The following is a 19,188-nucleotide window of genomic DNA, read 5'->3' as shown; positions in this document are numbered from 1 at the left end:
GCAAATGCCAAATGTTGGCTAGTGATTGGTTGGCTACCAACTTTTCTTCTCAACCTCACAAAAATTTGCCAGCATTGGCAAATTTTGATTTTGCCAATTGTTGGCATCAAACCAATTATGTCCCTCTTCTCTTCGTGCACGTCCCCCACCTACGTGGGTGTGTGTGAGAGATACAAACCTAGACAAATGGCTTGTGCGGAATAACTACTCTTCGTAAGCCATTGTAAGAGTGGACAAAATGGTGAAGGAGGAGATAGGGGAGCGGCGGAGGTGTGCGATTCTTGGCCGGCGTTTGGCCTCGTTTAAATAGGAGATTAAATAGACGGCGGGCGGGAGGAGCTCGGCCGGCATTGCATTTAATGCCGGCCCGGTCATGAACGGACGTGTGTCCAGAGTGGGTTTCTCGGCTTCCACATGGGCGGGTTTCATGGAGGCGTTTGAATGCGGCAAGGAGGCGTGGTCAGCTGAGCGTGCAGCGAGTGGCGTCCTCGACTCTGACGTAGGACACCGCTCCGTTCTTCCACTGACGTGTGGGCTCTTTGGGTACATGGCCTGCATGTCAGTGACCCAACGCAGGCAGCGCACAGCAGAGGAACCACTGTCCTCCTAACCATCCAACCACATGTTGGTTAGCACGACAAAATGTATGTGGTGACCGTGATGAGCTTATTCTGAAGTCCAGTGACCATATCGTGCTTTCGCTTCAAATACAATGACCGTAAGTGTCGTCAACAAAATACGGAGCACACATCAAATGCAAAGTCCGTCAGTGTCATCAAGAAAATACGGAGACGTATCATGAGCTAGATACCGTATGATCACCACGAGAATGTATACGGTGACTGTAATGAGTATATTCTGAAGTCCAGTGACCGTATAGTGCTTTAGCTTGAAATACAGTGATCATCACGCGTGAATGTGTCGTGGGCATGCATACTTTTAGAGGGCCAAGAGATAGTTTGTGTGCGTACGTGAAAGTGGTGTAGAAAGAGGGGATGTCCGGTGGAGACAAGGAGAGATATGCCCTTCGATTCTCTTTCCTGTGACTAATATTTTAGGAGAATATATAAACATTCACAATGTAGAACAAATATTTTTGGATGCACCATGCAATTAGCTTTCATGTATAACATTGTACTATTGTATATGCTTATTTTCTTAGTGGCCGATTGCGTGTGTGGTGTGGTGGGCACATCATTTCTAGTTGTGGTGGGTCAACATGAGGACTTATGGGTCGGTTCCATCCTGTGCCACATAGGTTGGATCTAGACGCGTTATACGAAGACCCATGTGGAGGACTCGGCGTACAACACGAAGCTAGCTACCAGAGTCGCGGAGGACTCTATCCCCACTGGTGATAAGCCGACTATATATGATTTGTAACCCTAGGCCCCCAGTATGTTATAGAAGCTTGGGGGCTAGTTCATCGATAGTATACACACACACAATGCCTGGTATTCACGTGTACTTTCTACACACCCCTATCACTAATATACAGTACCAGAAGTAGGCTTTTTCCTCAACTGCAAGGGCCTGAACTAGGGTAAAACTTTGCCTCGTATTACCATCCAGCCTAACAGTCATGGATATCCTACCGAATGATATGATGGAATCATATCTTCCAACTACTAAGAGAGAGGTGTGTCTGGGGGGGGGGGGATGTGTGCGAGAGAGGCCTAAAGATAATGTGCGTGCGGGAGACACGTAGGCACATATATGTGCGTATAGAGGGCTAGTAGAGACCGTGCGTGTGTATATATGCATGTGAGAGAAATAGTGTTTTCCACTGAGATTAGTGAAAAGAGTGGTACATAGTAGTCAGAAAGAGAGAGAGATACAGAGAGAGCATGTGCGTGAGGCTCCCCGACACCCGAGAGAGATTGTGAGCATGTGTGACAGAGAAATGCCGATGCATATAAAGTGTGAGCACTTATGCGGTAGATAGAGAGATGTATAGCGCGTTTGTGAGAACGAGCCGATGCATAGTGCATCTACGTGTAAAAGGCGGTTCTACGCATTAAATTAAAATATAAATGGCATTATTATTTTTGGATGAGATCATGAATTTTGCAAATTGCATATGGACGAAAATCGGTCTATCAGACACCCATACTCTATTGAATTCTAGCATGTGTTTATTTCATATTATCGATCCATAGAGTGAGAGCGGTTTGAAATACATGCAATGGATGCTTTTGCAATTCATATATAAACATTAATTAGTGCACTCCATGTTGTTAGTGTGAAGCACTTTATACATTTGCCACTTGCATGGATACATTCCAAATTGCTAGCTACGAAATAGAATACATGTCGAATTCAACATAAAGGGGGTTTCGAAGATTCGAATTCATAGGAAGTGCATTCATCTATTTGAACCCGAGATAATGGCATTTGTAAATCAGATGTAAAAGGGGGCATCAATCTTTGTTGTGCGTTTGAACATGCTATATATATTCATACGCATGCCTAACTTTTTTTTTGCAACCAAGGAGATTATATCTGGAACCATGCATGAACTGAGGTAAGTTGCATATTTTTTAATATATACTCGTGTACAATGTATATTCAAATGTACCCCCTCCATTCCAAAATAATCGTAGCTTTAGGATTTTCAAGAGTAAAGATTTGTGAAGTTTGACAAATCCTGAAAGTTCAATTCAAGAGAACCGAAAACGTTAATACTTCTGCTCCCAAATATTGAACGAAGTGCCAAATAGGCCTCTGGTCACCCGAAACCGCGCGAGACTAATGTTTGGTGGTAGGAAATTACTGTCCTCACTCTGGCCCGTGTAGCCTATCGGCCCGATGTCCAAAGGTCTAAACCGGGGTAGGTTTGTAACTTCACCAGGACGCCAGTCTCAACCGCCTCCGAGAAGCATTCATACGCCGTGGGCGCCTAAACACCCATGCGCTCGGCCGAAATCTATCCCGCCCACATTTGGGACACCTGAGATTACTGTCCTACCCCCAACCCGCAATATGTCCGAAATTTTAGATGGGGGCAAAGTTTGTAACTTCCCCCAAATTTCAAAGAAGCGCGTCCCAAACCAAAACATTGTTCCCCCTTAGTTCCCCGCCTCCCTCCGTTTCCCCATTCATACTCCGTAGGCGCCAAAACGCCATCTCCACCAGCCGCGAAACCCCAGCCTCCCCCGTCCTCCACCCCATAGCGCCCAATCCACCGCCCCCTCCTCCATCACGCCAGAGCCGTACCCCGACGTCATCGTCCAACGCAACCGCAACGCCCTCACGGACTTAGCAGCTGAAGCGAGGTAGAGCTGCCTCCACGACGCCGACGCCGACGTGCGTCATACCAGAACCACTCTGACCACGCCGTCCTGTGCCTCACTGCTGCCGCTCCACTGTCGCAACCGTCCACCGCACCGGAGCTGTTCCCGCTACACCGTCAATTGCCGCCTCAGATCTGGTTCCCCGCCGCCGACAGACGGCCACCGCACCACACTCAACAACTTAGCCATGGGTTCGTCCAAGGCTGCACCGTCCTCCACAACTTCTCGTTTCCAGCGAACCACAAGAAGATCATTGGAAAAATAGAAGGAGGACACAGCACTGCCAGCAGAAAGAGGTACTCCTCTTCCCTTATTCGTGCAAACCTTACGTCTCTTCTCACACCATATTCATCCCATGAAAGAAACTAGTTGAGCGCTTCTTACTGCATCTTCTTCGTGATACTAAATGCACAAGGTTTCCTCCCTTTACTATTTCACCTTTGCTAGAGGTCAGTAGCCCGCCTGGATTTCAATTCAGGGTCAGTCGAACCGCAATTAAAAGAAGCAGCACCCGCTTAGGCGCGCGGAGCACCTAGTCCGCCTGTTCGCCGGGGAAGCGGCGCATCGGTGTCTATCATAGGGGTGTGGGGCGCAGGAGCTGCTTGCGCCCGATCTGGAGGTCGGCGGGGCTTGAATGGATGGCCGGGGGGCGGTGGCAAGCACGGCGGTGCGGTGAGGTCGAGGGAGGGCGCAGGCAGGGGACTGGGCCGGTGGTCGCTGGCGTTTCGAGGAAGATCATCAACACTGACTGGCTGGAGGTAGATGAAGGCGATCTGCCCGTTCTTTGTACATCGGATGGTGCAGAAAAAATGGACTGACCTATTTGTTTTCAGTCGAATGTTATTTTCATAGAATCCTGTAGTAATTTAGTGTGCCATGCATGTTGTAGAGCTATCATATGTCTCCCGTCATTTATTTCTCACCAACCTGCTATCTGCTACCTTTACACTGTACTAATTGTGCACACACTTCATCCATACTCACACTATTTTTTTTTATGCATGGGTATTTCAGACTCTGACGCAGTGTTGATGAATGCAGAAAAGAAAAGACAGAAGTCGCTCCAGTGTAATTCAAAGATAAGCACTAAGCGTTTCAGCGCTCTAAAGGGTGCAGTGTCAGCAGTTGGAGACAGTAAACGTAGCTCTGCAGTTGATGATCTCAATTGCCACACACAACCATCCCAGGAGCTTGCTTTAACTTCGCGCTGTCAAATGTGGTTGCATGTTGCATATGGTGTCTAGCTTGTATTGCTTCCAATTTGGTTAAATTGCATCTGCTTACTTTACACATTATACCTTTGATAATGACATGCCTTCCTGTTTTTGATACATACTACATATGTCTATTAACCATGTTCGTACATCAAACTAATGCTCTTTTGTATCCCTCGTAAATCACTTATGATGAGACAGTCACCCGAGTGGGTTACTGTGAGACGCCATACTCGTTTAAAGAGTGCAGTGTCATCCTCCCTACATGATTCTCAAGAAACAGCAAGGCTAAATGAAGATAGTCAACATAGCTCTCTAGTTGATGACCGCAATTCCCCCACACCACCATCACAGGTGCTTGCTCTAACTTCGCAGTGTGATATGTGGTTGCATGTTGCATACAGTGTCTAGCTTGTAATGCTTCTAATTAAGGTAAATTGCATCTGCTTAGTTTACACATTATACCTGTGAATATGAAATGCCTTCCTATTTTTGGTACACACTACATCTATGTGTTAACCTTGTTCTTACATGAAACTACCTCTCTTCTGTATCCTGCATCAATCACTTACGATGAGTCACCTTTATTCGTTGCATATTGCATATTATTTCTAGCCTGTTGCCATGTGTTGCTTCTAATTTGGTCAAATACATTTGTTAGGGCACCCTTTTAATTTGGCAGAGTGATATTGGTTTCATCTTTCATATGGTTTCTAGCTTGCATTGATTCTAACAAGTTCAAGCACCTTGTGCTTAGTTTACACTTTATACATCATACATGTCAATATGTCACGCCGTCCTGTTTTTCATACATATTCCATCCTCCTATCATGTGGCTGCCTTACATGAAAGTAGTGTTCGTCAGTATCATGCATCGATGAGTTCTGAAGAGCAAATTTTATTCCTTTTTCTTGTGGGTTTGACTTGACAAGGCAAAATCAAGAAAGAGGAAGGAAAAGAGTAAGGAAGGCGTCCTCTGCAGCAACGTAAACGGAGCATCTGTACTGATTCTCCTTGTACTGATAGTGCATTACAAGGTCCAAGTCTCCGCTCCCCTACTCCACCATCCAAAGTGCTTGCTCTAACTTGACAGTGTGATATCTGGTTGCATGTTGCATATGGTGTCTAGCTTGTATTGCTCCTAATTAGTGTAAACTGCATCTGCTTAGCTTACACATGATACGTGTGAATATGACACGCTTTCCTGTTTTTGGTACATACTATATCTGTCTATCACACCATGTTCTTACATGAAACTACTCTTCTTGTGTATCCTGCATCAGTCACTTATGGCGGGACACCTTTAAGTTGGCAGTGTGATATTGGTTTGCGTCTTGAATATGATTTCTAGCATGTATTGCTTCTAGTTTGATGAACGCCACCTATGACGAGACAGTTTTAACTTGGCAGAGTGATATTGATTGCACCTTTCATATGGTGTCTAGTTTGCAGTGCTTCTAATTTGTTGAAGTGCCTTCTGCTTAGTTACCACATCATAGGTGTGAATATGTCAAGCCGTCCATTTTTTCGTACATATTCCATCCTCGTATCATGACTTTGCCTTTCATCAGAGTAGTGTTCGTCAGTATCATGCATGAATGAGTTCTGAAGAGCGAATTATATTCCTTTTTCTTGTCGGTTTGACCTCACAATGCAAAATCAATAAAGCTGAAGGAAATTGGTAAGGCATTGGATGATGGTGGTCCTTCCGAGCAACTGAAACAGAGGTTCTCTACATATTCTACTCCGCCATCCTCCCAACAAGATTCACAAGACAACGCAAGGCTAGACAGTCAACGTAGCTGTGTAGATGATGAGCACATCTCCCCTACTCCACCTCCACATGTGCTTGCTCTAACTTGGCACTATTATATGTGGTTGCATGTTGCGTATGATGTCTAGCTTGTATTGCTTCTAACTTTGTTGAATTGCATCTGCTTACTTTACACATAATGCCTGTGAATATGACATGTGTTCCTGTTTCTAGAACATACGTGTACATGATGAGCACATCTCCCCTACTCCACCATCACAGGTGCTTGCTCTAACTTGGAACTGTTATATGTGGTTGCGTTTTCCGTATGATGTCTAGTTTGTATTGCTTCTGATTATGTTGAATTGCATCTGCGTAGCTTACAACTTATACCTGCAACGATCACTTACCCATAAGACACATTTAACTTGGGACTGTGATGTAGGTTGCATCTTGCATTGTCTTCTAGCTTGTACTGCTTCTAATTTTTTGAAATGGCACTTACGACGAGACACTTTTTACCTGATAGAGTGATATTGGTTGCATGTTCATATGGTGCCTAGCTTTCATTTCTTCTAATTTTGTTGAAATGCCTTCTGCTTACTGTTTTTTCATACATATTCCATCCTCCTATTATATGTGTGAATATGAAACGCTGTCTTTTTTTGTATATATTCCATCCTCCTATCCTGCGCTCTCCTTACATCAAAGTAGTGTTCGTCTGTATCATGCATCAACCAGTTATGCAGAGCTAATTTTATTCATCTTCTTGTGGTTTTGACTTCATAAGGCAATATCAGAAAATAGGAAGGAAGAGAGTAAGTTAGGGGATGTTGGTGGTCCTCCGCACCGGCGCAAACAGAGACTCTCTAGATTTGCCACTGCTACTGCTAATGAAGTTGAAGTCCCAAGTCTACATGATGAGTTCATCTCCCGTACTCCACCATCGCAGGTGCTTGCTCTAAGTTGACAGTGTGATAATTGGTTTCATGTTGCATATGTTGTCTAGCCTGTATTTCTTCTATTTTGATTAAATTGCACCTGCTGAGTTTATACGTTATACATGTGCATATGACATAGCGTTCTGTGTCTAGAATACACTGCATCTATCTATCATACCATGTTCTTACATCAAAGTACTACTGTTGTGTATCCCGCATCAGTTCATGATTGGACGCTTTTAACATGGCAGTTTGATAGTGGTTGCATCTTGCATTGATTTCTACGTTGTACTGCTTCTAATTTTTTGAATTGCCACTTATGACAAGACACTTTTAACTTGGCAGAGTAATATTGGTTGCATCTTTCATATGGTGTCTAGCTTGCATTACTTCTATTTTCTTGAAAATCCTTCTGCTTAGTTTACACACCGTAGGTGTGAATATGTCATGCCGTCCTGTTTTTCTTACATATTCCATCCTCATACGGTTGTCTTACATCAAAGTATTGCTTGTCTATATCATGCATAAATGAGTTCTGAAGAGCGATTTTATTCTTTTGTGTTGTGGGTACGGCTTGACATGGCAAAGTCAAAAATGAGGAAGGAAAATAATATAGTAGGGAGTGGTGTTACTCATCGGGTGAAACGGAAAAGGATCTGCCGTCCAGATTCTGATGGTACTTATAGTGCAGTAGAAGGTCCACGTCCACCGGCTAAATCTACAAACACAGTATCACCTGCTCCATCAGCTGCAGCATCCGCTTCAACTGTACCAACATCTCAACGAGTTACTCATTCGTTTGCTCCGGAACTGGCCAGTTCCCAAGCTGCCTTCACACCTAACACTACTTCCGAAGCACTGCTGACACAACAGGACTTGGCAAGATCAGATGAACCTCATGAGCATCAACACCAAGACGGTACCTGACCGAGTCAAGTTGCAGTTGCATGCTCCTTTATATGTACTCTCACAGTTTGATGTACACTAACACTTTCCATATTCGTTGTTGAACTAGCATAGGCCCATCTCGACCGTTGGATGAGTGACACCTGTGCCAACGCGGAGCTGACGCGTGGTTCCGTCGGCCAATGAGAATTTTACAAGTGGAAAATCGGCATTGGTCGTGGCTGTTAGCGGGTTATCGGATCCAAAACCGGACCCGAAAGCTTAACGGTGTCCCGTTACGGTGGATGCCACGTGTCGGTCACCCTTGACGAAAGCACTTCTATGACGCGTGATTTATCGTCATGGAAGTGGACACTTCCGTGATGATAATTTTGGTAATGTCATGGAACACTTCTATGACAGCACATGTATGACTATCTTCATTCTGTCATAAATTTGTCATGGATGTACATGCATGACAGAAAACGCGACCTACTGTGACAAACACGTATCATCACGGAAGTGTATTTTTTGTAGTGTTGGAAGGTTGCATTCGGACATCGGAGTGGTTCCGAGTGATTCGGGCATTTTTCCGGAGTACCGGGAGGTTACCGGAACCCCCCGGGGAAAGATATGGGCCTTTTGGGCCATAGGAGGGAGGCTAACCAGCACACAAGGGGCTGGTGCGCCCCCCACAAGGGAGGAGGCCAAATTGGACTTGGGAAGGGGGCGCCACCCCCCTTTCCTTCTCCTACTCCCTCTCCTTCCCCTTTTCCCCCTCTGGTAGAAGGAAAAAAGGGTGGGGCCGAATCCTACTAGGACTGGAGTCCTAGTAGGACTCCCCTCTCCCTGGCGCGCCCCTTATTGGCCGGCCTTCTCCTCCCCTCCTTTATATACGGGGGCAAGGGGGCACCCCAAAGGCACAACAGACAATCTCTTAGCCGTGTGCGGTGCCCCCCTCCACAGTTCAACACCTCGGTCATATCGTCGTAGTGCTTAGGCGAAGCCCTGCGCCGGTAACTTCATCATCACCGTCACCACACCGTCGTGCTGAAGAAACTCTCCCTCGGCCTCAACTGGATCAAGAGTTCGAGGGACGTCACCGAGCTGAACGTGTGGAGATCGCGGAGGTGCCGTGCGTTCGGTACTTGGATCGGTTGAATCGCGAAGACGTTCGACTACATCAACCGCGTTACTAAACGCTTCCGCTTTAGGTCTACGAGGGTACATGGACACACTCTCCCCGCTCGTTGCTATGCTTCTCCTAGATAGATCTTGCGTGATCGTAGGATTTTTTTTGAAATACTACGTTCCCCAACATAAGGTACATGCTTATCTCGTGGACATGATGCTCATCTGTGAGGAGGCGCGTCTCGCTCAGACGCAACCACTTGATGTCTCACATATCATGTGGTGTGAGCTGCAGTTTGCGGTGTTCAACCGCAAGGTTCCCATCTATGGATCTTACCTGTTTCACTTGATCTCGAAGACTTGGGAGAAGCTCTATTCCAATGAAGAGTTTGTTGCCCCCAACTGGATTCATCATGAGCCCATCAAGCTACGCATCAAGAGTCAGTGGGCTAACACCACTACACGTGCTGAGGCAAAGGCTGCTGCGATGAACGTGGATGAGGATGAGATCGAGGAGGAGGAAGCGGATGAGGACAACTCTGATGGATACACTCCTCCCTCTACCGAGCCCACTTGGGCTAAGAAGCCAAAGAACAAGATGAAGGCTCTGTTCTGCATGCAGGCCAAGGGGCAGTACAAGTCACATGTTGCTCAGAAGGAGAGTCGCCGGCGCAACAAGAGGATCTTAAGGATGTTCGGCGAGGAGATCTTGAGCGGGTTCGAGAAGCACATCACCCCACATGCTGAATGGATGGCGAAGCAGAGCTACCAGTGGACTGAATCTGAGGAGGAGACCATCCCCGCTGCCGAGACCGACGAGGAGCGTGACGAGTGATCGCTTCAGCTTGAGCTACCACCTGTGTCGTAGGTGTCCTCTCTGCCTTTTTGGTGTCTCGATGCCAAAGGGGGAGAGAGTGTAGGATTTGCGAGTCTTGTGTCGTGCTGTTTCACTTTGTTGCTTTTTTTCGTTCTATTGAACCTCGTTTACTTTGGTTTGGTTTGTGCTCGTGAGACCAGGTTCTCTATCATATGGTGTAAGGCATATGCACTCTAGTGTATTTTATTGTCTTTCTTGCTTAGTAGCCCGTGAGCCTATGCTATCTTGTGCCCTTTACTTTATGCTCATATTTATTACCGCTCCTTGCTTAGTGTTAGTTATATTGTTGAAAGATATGCCTCGTCTATAAAATATAGGGGGGGTGTTGATCCTAGTATGTGTGCCGTGCAGTCCAAAGCATTTCTCTAGAGAGCACACATCTAGGGGGAGCCCGTCTATATTTTATAGATGTTGGGTTTGCCTATGTTTCTTTTTATTTCCCCATGTGCAAATGCCGTATTGTCATCAATCCACCAAAAAGGGGAAGATTGTAAGGGCATATTTACCCCTAAGTGGTTTTGGTGATTGATGACAATGCATTTGCGGACTAATCATGTGCATTGAGCATTTCAGATATCTCATGTTTAGGCACAAGATGTTTCGTTGCCCCTCGGAGTCTATTGAAGATGGAGTTTTCCCTACGTTTCTTTTCGATGGATTTGGGTCGTAGGAAAGCCGTACTATTAAGAGGGGGTCCGCTTTGGAAAGGTTTGGGTGGAATCATCACGTACATGTCTGTTCCTTTTGCACCACCTTTCCTTTGGCTCTTTGGAGCAACCACCGTTTGTCCGTGTCTCTACAAAATGAAGGACTCCTAGTGTTGTTTGTGCTGTTGCATGCGGTAGTATTGCTCATAGGAGCAGTAGTACCGCAGAAGCCCACGGTAGTACCAGCCAGGGATGCGGTAGTACCGTAGACCCTTGCGGTAGTACCGCTTCACGGGCGCGGTAGTACCGTGGCCTCAGGCCGGGCACAGCAGCACGAGTGGAAGTAGGGGCGGATGTAATTTTTTACATTCGCGCCCTATGCGGTAGTACTGCTCCGGGTTTGCGGTAGTACCGCGTCCGATTTTTCACAGATCGAGTCTCAGCGGAAGTAGCCACGGATGTATTTTTATTCATCCGTGCCTTCCCAGCCTAGACTAACCCTGCATTGCGGTAGTACCGCAAGGGGGAGCGGTAGTACCGCTCCGGCGGTTCTACCGCTCTTTGCTTCATCGTATCAAGACTGGTCTAGCTTCTGCCGCGCATACGGTAGTACCGTGATACGTGTCCAACGTATCTATAATTTTTGATTGCTCCATGCTATATTATCTTCTGTTTTGGACATTATTGGGCTTTATTATTCACTTTTATATTATTTTTGGGACTAACCTATTAACCGGAGGCCCAACCCAGAATTGCTGTTTTTTGCCTATTTCAGAGTTTCGCAGAAAAAGAATATCAAACGGAGTCCAAACGGAATGAAACCTTCGGGAACGTGATTTTCGGAACGAACATGATCCAGAGGACTTGGACCCTACGTCAAGAAAGCCACCAGGAAGCCACGAGGTAGGGGGGCGCGCCTACCCCCCCAGGAGCGCCCTCCACCCTCATGGGCCCCACGTTGCTCCACCGACGTACTCCTTCCTCCTATATATACCTACGTACCCCCAAACGATCAGATACGGAGCCAAAAACCTAATTCCACCGCCGCAACCTTCTGTAGCCACGAGATCCCATCTTGGGGCCTGTTCCGGAGCTCCGCCGGAGGGGGCATCGATCACGGAGGGCTTCTACATCAACACCATAGCCTCTCCGATGAAGTGTGAGTAGTTTACCTCAGACCTTCGGGTCCATAGTTATTAGCTAGATGGCTTCCTCTCTCTTTTTGGATCTCAATACAATGTTCTCCCCCTCTCTTGTGGAGATCTATTCGATGTAATCTTCTTTTGCGGTGTGTTTGTTGAGACCGATGAATTGTGGGTTTATGATCAAGTTTATCTATGAACAATATTTGAATCTTCTGAATTCTTTTATGTATGATTGGTTATCTTTGCAAGTCTCTTCGAATTATCAGTTTGGTTTGGCCTACTAGATTGATCTTTCTTGCAATGGGAGAAGTGCTTAGCTTTGGGTTCAATCTTGCGGTGTCCTTTCCCAGTGACAGTAGGGGCAGCAAGGCATGTATTGTATTGTTGCCATCGAGGATAACAAGATGGTTTTTTTTAATCATATTGCATGAATTTATCCCTCTACATTGATCATGTCATCTTGCTTAAAGCGTTACTCTGTTCTTATGAACTTAATACTCTAGATGCATGCTGGATGGCGGTCGATGTGTGGAGTAATAGTAGTAGATGCAGGCAGGAGTCGGTCTACTTGTCTCGGACGTGATGCCTATATACATGATCATACCTAGATATTCTCATAACTATGCTCAATTTTGTCAATTGCTCAACAGTAATTTGTTCACCCACCGTAAAATACTTATGCTCTTGAGAGAAGCCACTAGTGAAACCTATGGCCCCTGGGTCTATTTTCCATCATATTAATCTTCCAACACTTAGTTATTTTCGTTGCTTTTATTTTACTTTGCATCTTTATCATAAAATTACCAAAAATATTATCTTATCATATCTATCAGATCTCACTCTCGTAAGTGACAGTGTAGGGATTGACAACCCCTTATCGCGTTGGTTGCAAGGATTTATTTGTTTGTGTAGGTGCGAGGGACTAGCGCGTAGCCTCCTACTGGATTGATACCTCGGTTCTCAAAAACTGAGGGAAATACTTACGCTACTTTGTTGCATCACCCTTTCCTCTTCAAGGGAAAACCAACGCAGTGCTCAAGAGGTAGCATACCGCAATGCCCCGCGGTAGTACCGCAGGCCCTTGCGGTAGTACCGCATGTCTGGTGCAGTAGTACCGCACGTCGCGGGCCGAGTAAGTGGATAACGGTTGGATTTGTCCTATCACTATATAAGGGGAGTCTTCTTCTCCGAGTTGATCACCTCTTCCATCCCTAAGCTCCATTGTTGCTCTAAGCTCCATTTTCACCCGATCTCTCTCCCTAGCCAATCAAACTTGTTGATTTTCTAGGGATTGGTTGAGAAGGCCCCGATCTACACTTCCACCAAGAGAAATTTGATTCCCCCCACTAATCCCTTGCGGATGTTGTTACTCTTGGGTGTTTGAGCACCCTAGACGGTTGAGGTCACCGCGGAGCCATATTCCATTGTGGTGAAGCTTCGTGGTGTCGTTAGGAGCCCCCAATTAAGTTGTGGAGATTGCCCCAACCTTGTTTGTAAAGGTCCGGTCGCTGCCTCCAAAGGCACCAATAGTGGAATCACGGCATCTCGCATTGTGTGAGGGCGTGAGGAGAATACGGTGGCCCTAGTGGCTTCTTGGGGAGTATTGTGCCTCCACACCGCTCCAACGGAGACGTACTTCCTCTCAAAGGGAAGGAACTTCGGTAACACATCCTCGTCTTCACCGACTCCACTCTTGGTTATCTCATACCTTTACTTGTGCAAGCTTATATTGTGTTGCATCCCTTGCTTGCTTGTGTGCTTGTTGTTTGCATCATATAGGTTGCTCACCTAGTTGCATATCTAGACAACCTACTTTGATGCAAAGTTTAAACTGGTAAAGAAAAGCTAAAAATTGTTAGTTGCCTATTCACCCCCCTCTAGTCAACTATATCGATCCTTGCACCAGGCCAACTCACCTCGGCCCCACCCTAGCAATCTGGTCTGATCTATCACCAGCTGTTTGACCGTAATTATTTTCCATTACTAATATTAAAGCACGTGCTTACCGTGATGATAAAATACTCTGACGGATACATCCCACCATCTCCATCTAGTAGAATTAATGTCCTTTGTCTTTTCTGCCCCCATAATAAATGCACCACAATTATTGCTCAATAATGACATTATTACATTCAACTCCTTTTGGTCCAATGGTGGGGGTGGGGTGGGGGAGAGACCTGACATTTACAGCTCAGAAGCCACTGCTGCTACTACACTGGCCCGTGACGAGACGGTCATGGCGCGGGCAGAAGGGGAAGGAAGAGCCAGGGAGGGACGCGGTAACAACGACATTCCCCCCTTCTTTCTCCCACTGGAGCTGCCCAAAATCCCACCGCGACCGCTGCTCGCCACCCACGATCGCACTAAACCCTAGGCCTTCGTTGCCGTCACCACCACCGTGACCAGCCCGCATTCCCTGCCTGTCTTGCGCCCACCCGCAGAGATAACGCTTTGCCCGCCCGCCCGCCTTCTCCTCTGTTTCGTGCGCCATCACTCTGGGCCACCCTCGCCTCTGCAGGCCCAGATGCCGGTGTGCCTTCCGCGTGTTCCTGGGAGGGGAATGGCCGGGGGCTTGGGGTTCCGCACCTGGGAAGCGGTCCTCGGCCTCTGATTTTTTGGGGTTTTTCGCCTCCTGACCGGTGCGTGCGCGCATGACCTGTTTTATGGATTTCGGCCGACGGATCTATTCCCTTGTGTCTGACTGTATTTTTTCTGTGACTGACTGATGCCAGGTTCCTAAGCGATCTAATGGGGAACAACCGACACACGGTAAGGAGGAAAAGAGTAAGAAAATAAAAATAAGAAACGTTTTGCAGCAGAAGATGGCTTGGAGTTAATGTAACTCTAAAATAGAGTAGTGAGGATGACTCTCTCTCCACATTGCTGCGGTAACTTTGTTAAAAAATGCGTAAATAGTTGACAAAAATAATTAAATCTAATGAAACGAAAGTATAAGCTTGAAAGTCAATAAAAGAAAGTCTCTAAAAATAGAACAAAAACTTTTGAGTTATAGTTAAAAAATATCCGTTCGAACAAAAATGTGAAGGATGACTAACATGAATATATGATGTGGCAGTGTTATGTGCATAGACTAATGCAAAAATAATTGTAATTTATAAGTTAAATGCATGACTCTTATGTGGCAGATTTTGCATGGTTCAATGGAAGAGAAGACTTAAATGCATTGCTTAGTGGGACATTGAGGTGGACACTTTGCACGCTGAGAGGATTGGGACCAAAATGTAAGTTAGTGTCATCCATGCAACATCACAATATCCATTTCTATGCCTACTTTAATATTACTACTTGCCCTCTTTAAGTTAATTTATTTATACTTGGCATTTGCCAGGTATTTCTGCTGCTATGCTAGCTACTTACATACAACAATACATTCATCATGTTCTCATTGCTACTGATAAATTCTCCAAGCAAGTATTCATTTGAATTGACGACTAAACAACTAAAACTTACAAATATTCTTTGACCTCCTAGTTTTGAATTTTGAGTTTATACTTAACATTGTAGATTGTTGCGTCCCCCTATGCTCTTGGGTTATCAAAGAGTTCTGGTATAATTCATCGTATCATACCCCACTAAGGTGTATGCCTCTAAGACGTCGACCCCAACTATGCCACTATGTCAATGATGGTCGACGATCTGCCAGCATCCCTCGCCGAGCTGGCGGCGGATCGCAAGACTTCCTCACCGTGTTGTGGGAGCACCTCTAGCACACACATGAGCGTATGAAGGCACATGTGGACAAGCGTCGCAAGGACCGCGAGTTTTCCGTCGACGAGGGCGTCCTCCTCAAGCTCCAACCCTATGCACAATCTTCGTTGGTGAATCATCCCTACATCAAGTTCACTCTCAAGTACTTTGGACCGTTCAAAAACACCGAACGCATCGACAAGGCCGCGTACATGCTCGATGTTCCTCCGACAAGCTTGATCCATACGGTCTCCCATGTCTCACAGCTCAAGCCCTTCATCGCCAATTACTCGTTGGTGTTCACCGAGCTACCCGATCCGGTGGATTTGGCAGCAAGTCTCCATCTCCCTAAAGTTATTCTAGCACACCACATGGTCAAGAAAGGAAATGCTGCTCATCATAGTGGAGATGGATAGTGCAGAAGCCGTGTCAACGCTGAAGATGCATTCGGAGGATCAGCCTCAGTACTGAGTGCACATAGAGGAGATTCGTAGGGTAGCAACTGCTAACCCTAGGGAGATTTTTTTTACTCTCATTAGTCACTCGCGGAATGCGCTTGCAGCGTATGGTCGTTGCACTCTCCGTACCGCGGTCTGGCTGTGTTCGGGGCAGGACTCTATTGTAAACTTGTCTAAGGCTGATATGCTTCCTTGAGCAATGAAATCTTCCTTTACCCCGCAAGAAGGAAAGAAAAGAAATGCCGCGATTGCTCAAAGGAAGGTACGTCGGACTACAATACCTGAAGATCATTCTGCTGGGGAGGAATACAATGTCCTACATAAACGATTTTAAGTCGCGCCAATTCTATATACCTAAATAAATTAAATTATTGATCTCCACTAATTCCAATTCTCTCCATCTCAACCGGAGGGGAGTGTCGCGTCTCCACTCTCCACTGCCCACCAGGTCCATGATGGCGGCGGACGGCTGAGATCTATTGACGGACGACTTGACGGTGTGAGATTTGTGAAACCTGTGTGACAATTGAGTACTTGAACTGAACTTCTGAAACCTGTACGAGGCATCTCTGAAGAAAAGGCAACATTCTGTACTCGCCTGCCTCTCTCGTTCGCTGCCGGAGTTGTTCGAAGGGTCCTCACACCCAAAGGCCCGAGCCGAAGCCTCCGGCGAGCTGCCGGGCCGCCGGCGGCGAGATGCAAGAAACAAACTCCCACTGGCGCCATTCTTGCTCCGTAACCTCACGCGTGCCCCGCTACCTGCGCACCGCCGCGGCCCTGGCCGCCGCGGTCCAGAGCATCATCAACGCGCCCCCGCCGCGTCGCGAGTCGCAGAGCCTCCACGCGCAGCTCCTCAAGTCCGGGCTCCGCCCCACCGCCGACCTCTCCGTCAAGATCCTCATCCTGCACCTGCGGTGCGGCTCCCACCGCAACGCCCGCGCGGTGTTCGACGGAATGCCCCGCCCGACCGGCGCCGCGCACAACTACCTCGTCGCCGGGTACTTCCGCCTGGGGCTCCCCTGGGAGGCGCTGGGGATCGTGCGGCGGCTCGCGGCCTCCACGGGGCGCCTCGACGTGTTCGCGCTGTCCATGGCGCTCAAGCTGTCGGTCGCGCTGGCGCTGCCCCGCGCGGCGAGGGAGGTCCACGCGCGCGTCGTGAGGTCGCTCGCGGAGTTTGATGACATCCTCTTCGCGGCGTTGGTGGACGCCTACGTGAAGAACGCGTCGCTGGGCTATGCTCGGCGGGTGTACGGCATGGTGCCGAAGCCGAGCGTGGTGTGCTCGACGGCGCTGATCGTCGGCTGCATGAACCAAGGGCTGTACAGGGATGCCGAGGCCATATTCGACGGGATGGAGGAGAAGGACGTCGTGGTGTACAACGCGATGGTGGAGGGGTACAGCAAGACGGAGGAGACCGCGGAGAGCTCGCTGGAGGTGTTCAAGGCGATGCAGCGAGCGAGGTTCCGGCCGACGGTGTCGACATGCGTGAGCGTGCTTGGCGCGTGCTCCCTCTTGTCGTCGCCGGAGCTCGGGGAGCAGGTGCACTGCCAGGTCATCAAGAGCAAGGTCATCTCTGACATCAAGGCAGGGAGTGCGCTGCTCGACATGTACTCCAAGTGCGGACGAGTTGAGGAGGGGCGGAGGGTGTTCGACGGGATGGCAGAGAGGAACGTCATCACATGGACTTCGATGATCGACGGGTACGGGAAGAACGGCCTTTCAGACGAGGCTCTCTTGCTGTTGGAGGAGATGCGGGGGCAGCAGCGGGGCGTCAGGCCAAATCATGCCACATTCCTGAGCGCCCTGTCGGCGTGCGCGCGCGCCGGACTGCTGTCCCGAGGCCAGGAGGTGTTCCAGAGCATGGAGCGCGACTGCTCGCTCAAACCACGGATGGAACACTACGCTTGCATGGTGGACCTGTTGGGCAGGTTCGGCAGCGTGCGTCAGGCATACGATTTTGTCAGGGGGATACCGACAAGGCCAAACTCTGACGTGTGGGCGGCCCTCCTTGGGGCGGCTACCCTGCACGGCGACGTGGACATTGCCAATGTTGCATCAAGGGAGGTATTTGAGTTGAGCCGCGCCGGGAGACCGGGCGCCTACATGGCCTTCTCCAACACCCTTGCGGCCGCCGGAAAATGGGACTCTGTGCACCAAGTTAGAGAGATGATGAAACAGCGTGGTGTGCTCAAAGACGCAGCATGCAGCTGGGTTGGGTCTGACAACTGTCCACCTGTCAACTGATGCAAATTAACGGTGATTTTTTCATGATATTTTGGGGGATTTCCTTCCTTTGTTGATTTGTTCTTGGGCTTTGGTGCTCCAACAGCAAAAGGAAAGCGTACAATGTCTGATCGATTCTGGACATGCATGGTCGCTTAGTTAGCGTAGTCCACTTATTTACAATGCAGAGTAGCTCACAAATCTTAATACAACCTGTATCAACTTAATTAGTCACTGAAATACAACAAAGAGGTTTATTTATGTAAGCTAGGCCAACTTAATCAAACATACTCCTACTACGTAGCTCTACTTCAATAGCAGATTGTAGGACCTCCATATATCAATTTCCATGAGTATATATAATTGACGGCAACAAAGATTTGGCTTAGACTGTTCTGCTCATTGCTTGGCTGCAAAGGGTGACTTGTTGTATTTAGAGCATGCTATTGCTTGCATATAACCAGATTTTGCAGATCATTGTTCCTTCTGTTTCCAGTTTTACTGATTGGAGTATGTTTCTGGTTGAGGGGAGAACTGCACTGTAGTACTGATGGAGCTGAGAAAGGGAGTGGTTCATTCTGGAACTCAACTAGCAACAGGCAAATATTGTATTCCCTGTGTAAATCCTTTTCCGAGCTAAAATATATTTTCTTGTTGATTGAAGAATATCATATTCCCTGATTAAATCCCTGGGGAGTGATAATTTTTCCTATGTTCATAGTGTGAGATTGATCCAGATTGAATGTTATGCATATCTTCAACATAGGAGTGTTAGACATAAAGCATGTCCAACAGAACCTTTAGTGCATCTTTGCTCTTGTTCCACGAAGCACTATTTATAGGTATCGTAATGGAAATAACTAAGCAAAAAGAGCACAACTGGAGGTAACACTAATTAACACTGGTCATTGAT

The 19,188-nt window shown here is 47.4% G+C and overlaps 1 protein-coding gene across 1 annotated transcript; it reads left to right on the top strand.

Moving 5' to 3' along the window:
* Positions 1–16,627: 16,627 nt before the first annotated feature.
* On the top strand, positions 16,628–18,417 carry LOC109784675 (pentatricopeptide repeat-containing protein At1g28690, mitochondrial). The gene has a single exon (XM_020343272.4). The coding sequence runs from the start codon at positions 16,749–16,751 to the stop codon at positions 18,294–18,296; it is 1,548 nt and encodes a 515-aa protein (XP_020198861.1). The 5' UTR covers positions 16,628–16,748; the 3' UTR covers positions 18,297–18,417.
* Positions 18,418–19,188: the final 771 nt, after the last annotated feature.

Source organism: Aegilops tauschii, chromosome 6, assembly GCF_002575655.3.
Source record: "Aegilops tauschii subsp. strangulata cultivar AL8/78 chromosome 6, Aet v6.0, whole genome shotgun sequence".
Taxonomy (NCBI): Eukaryota; Viridiplantae; Streptophyta; class Magnoliopsida; order Poales; family Poaceae; genus Aegilops; species Aegilops tauschii.
The sequence above is the reverse complement of the archived record's forward strand: the minus strand, read 5'-3'. Positions and strand labels throughout refer to the sequence as shown.

What these genes read in the sequence shown, in the direction of transcription:
- LOC109784675 (XM_020343272.4), top strand. Translation starts at nt 16,749, where the DNA reads ATGCAAGAAACAAACTCCCACTGGCGCCATTCTTGCTCCGTAACCTCA.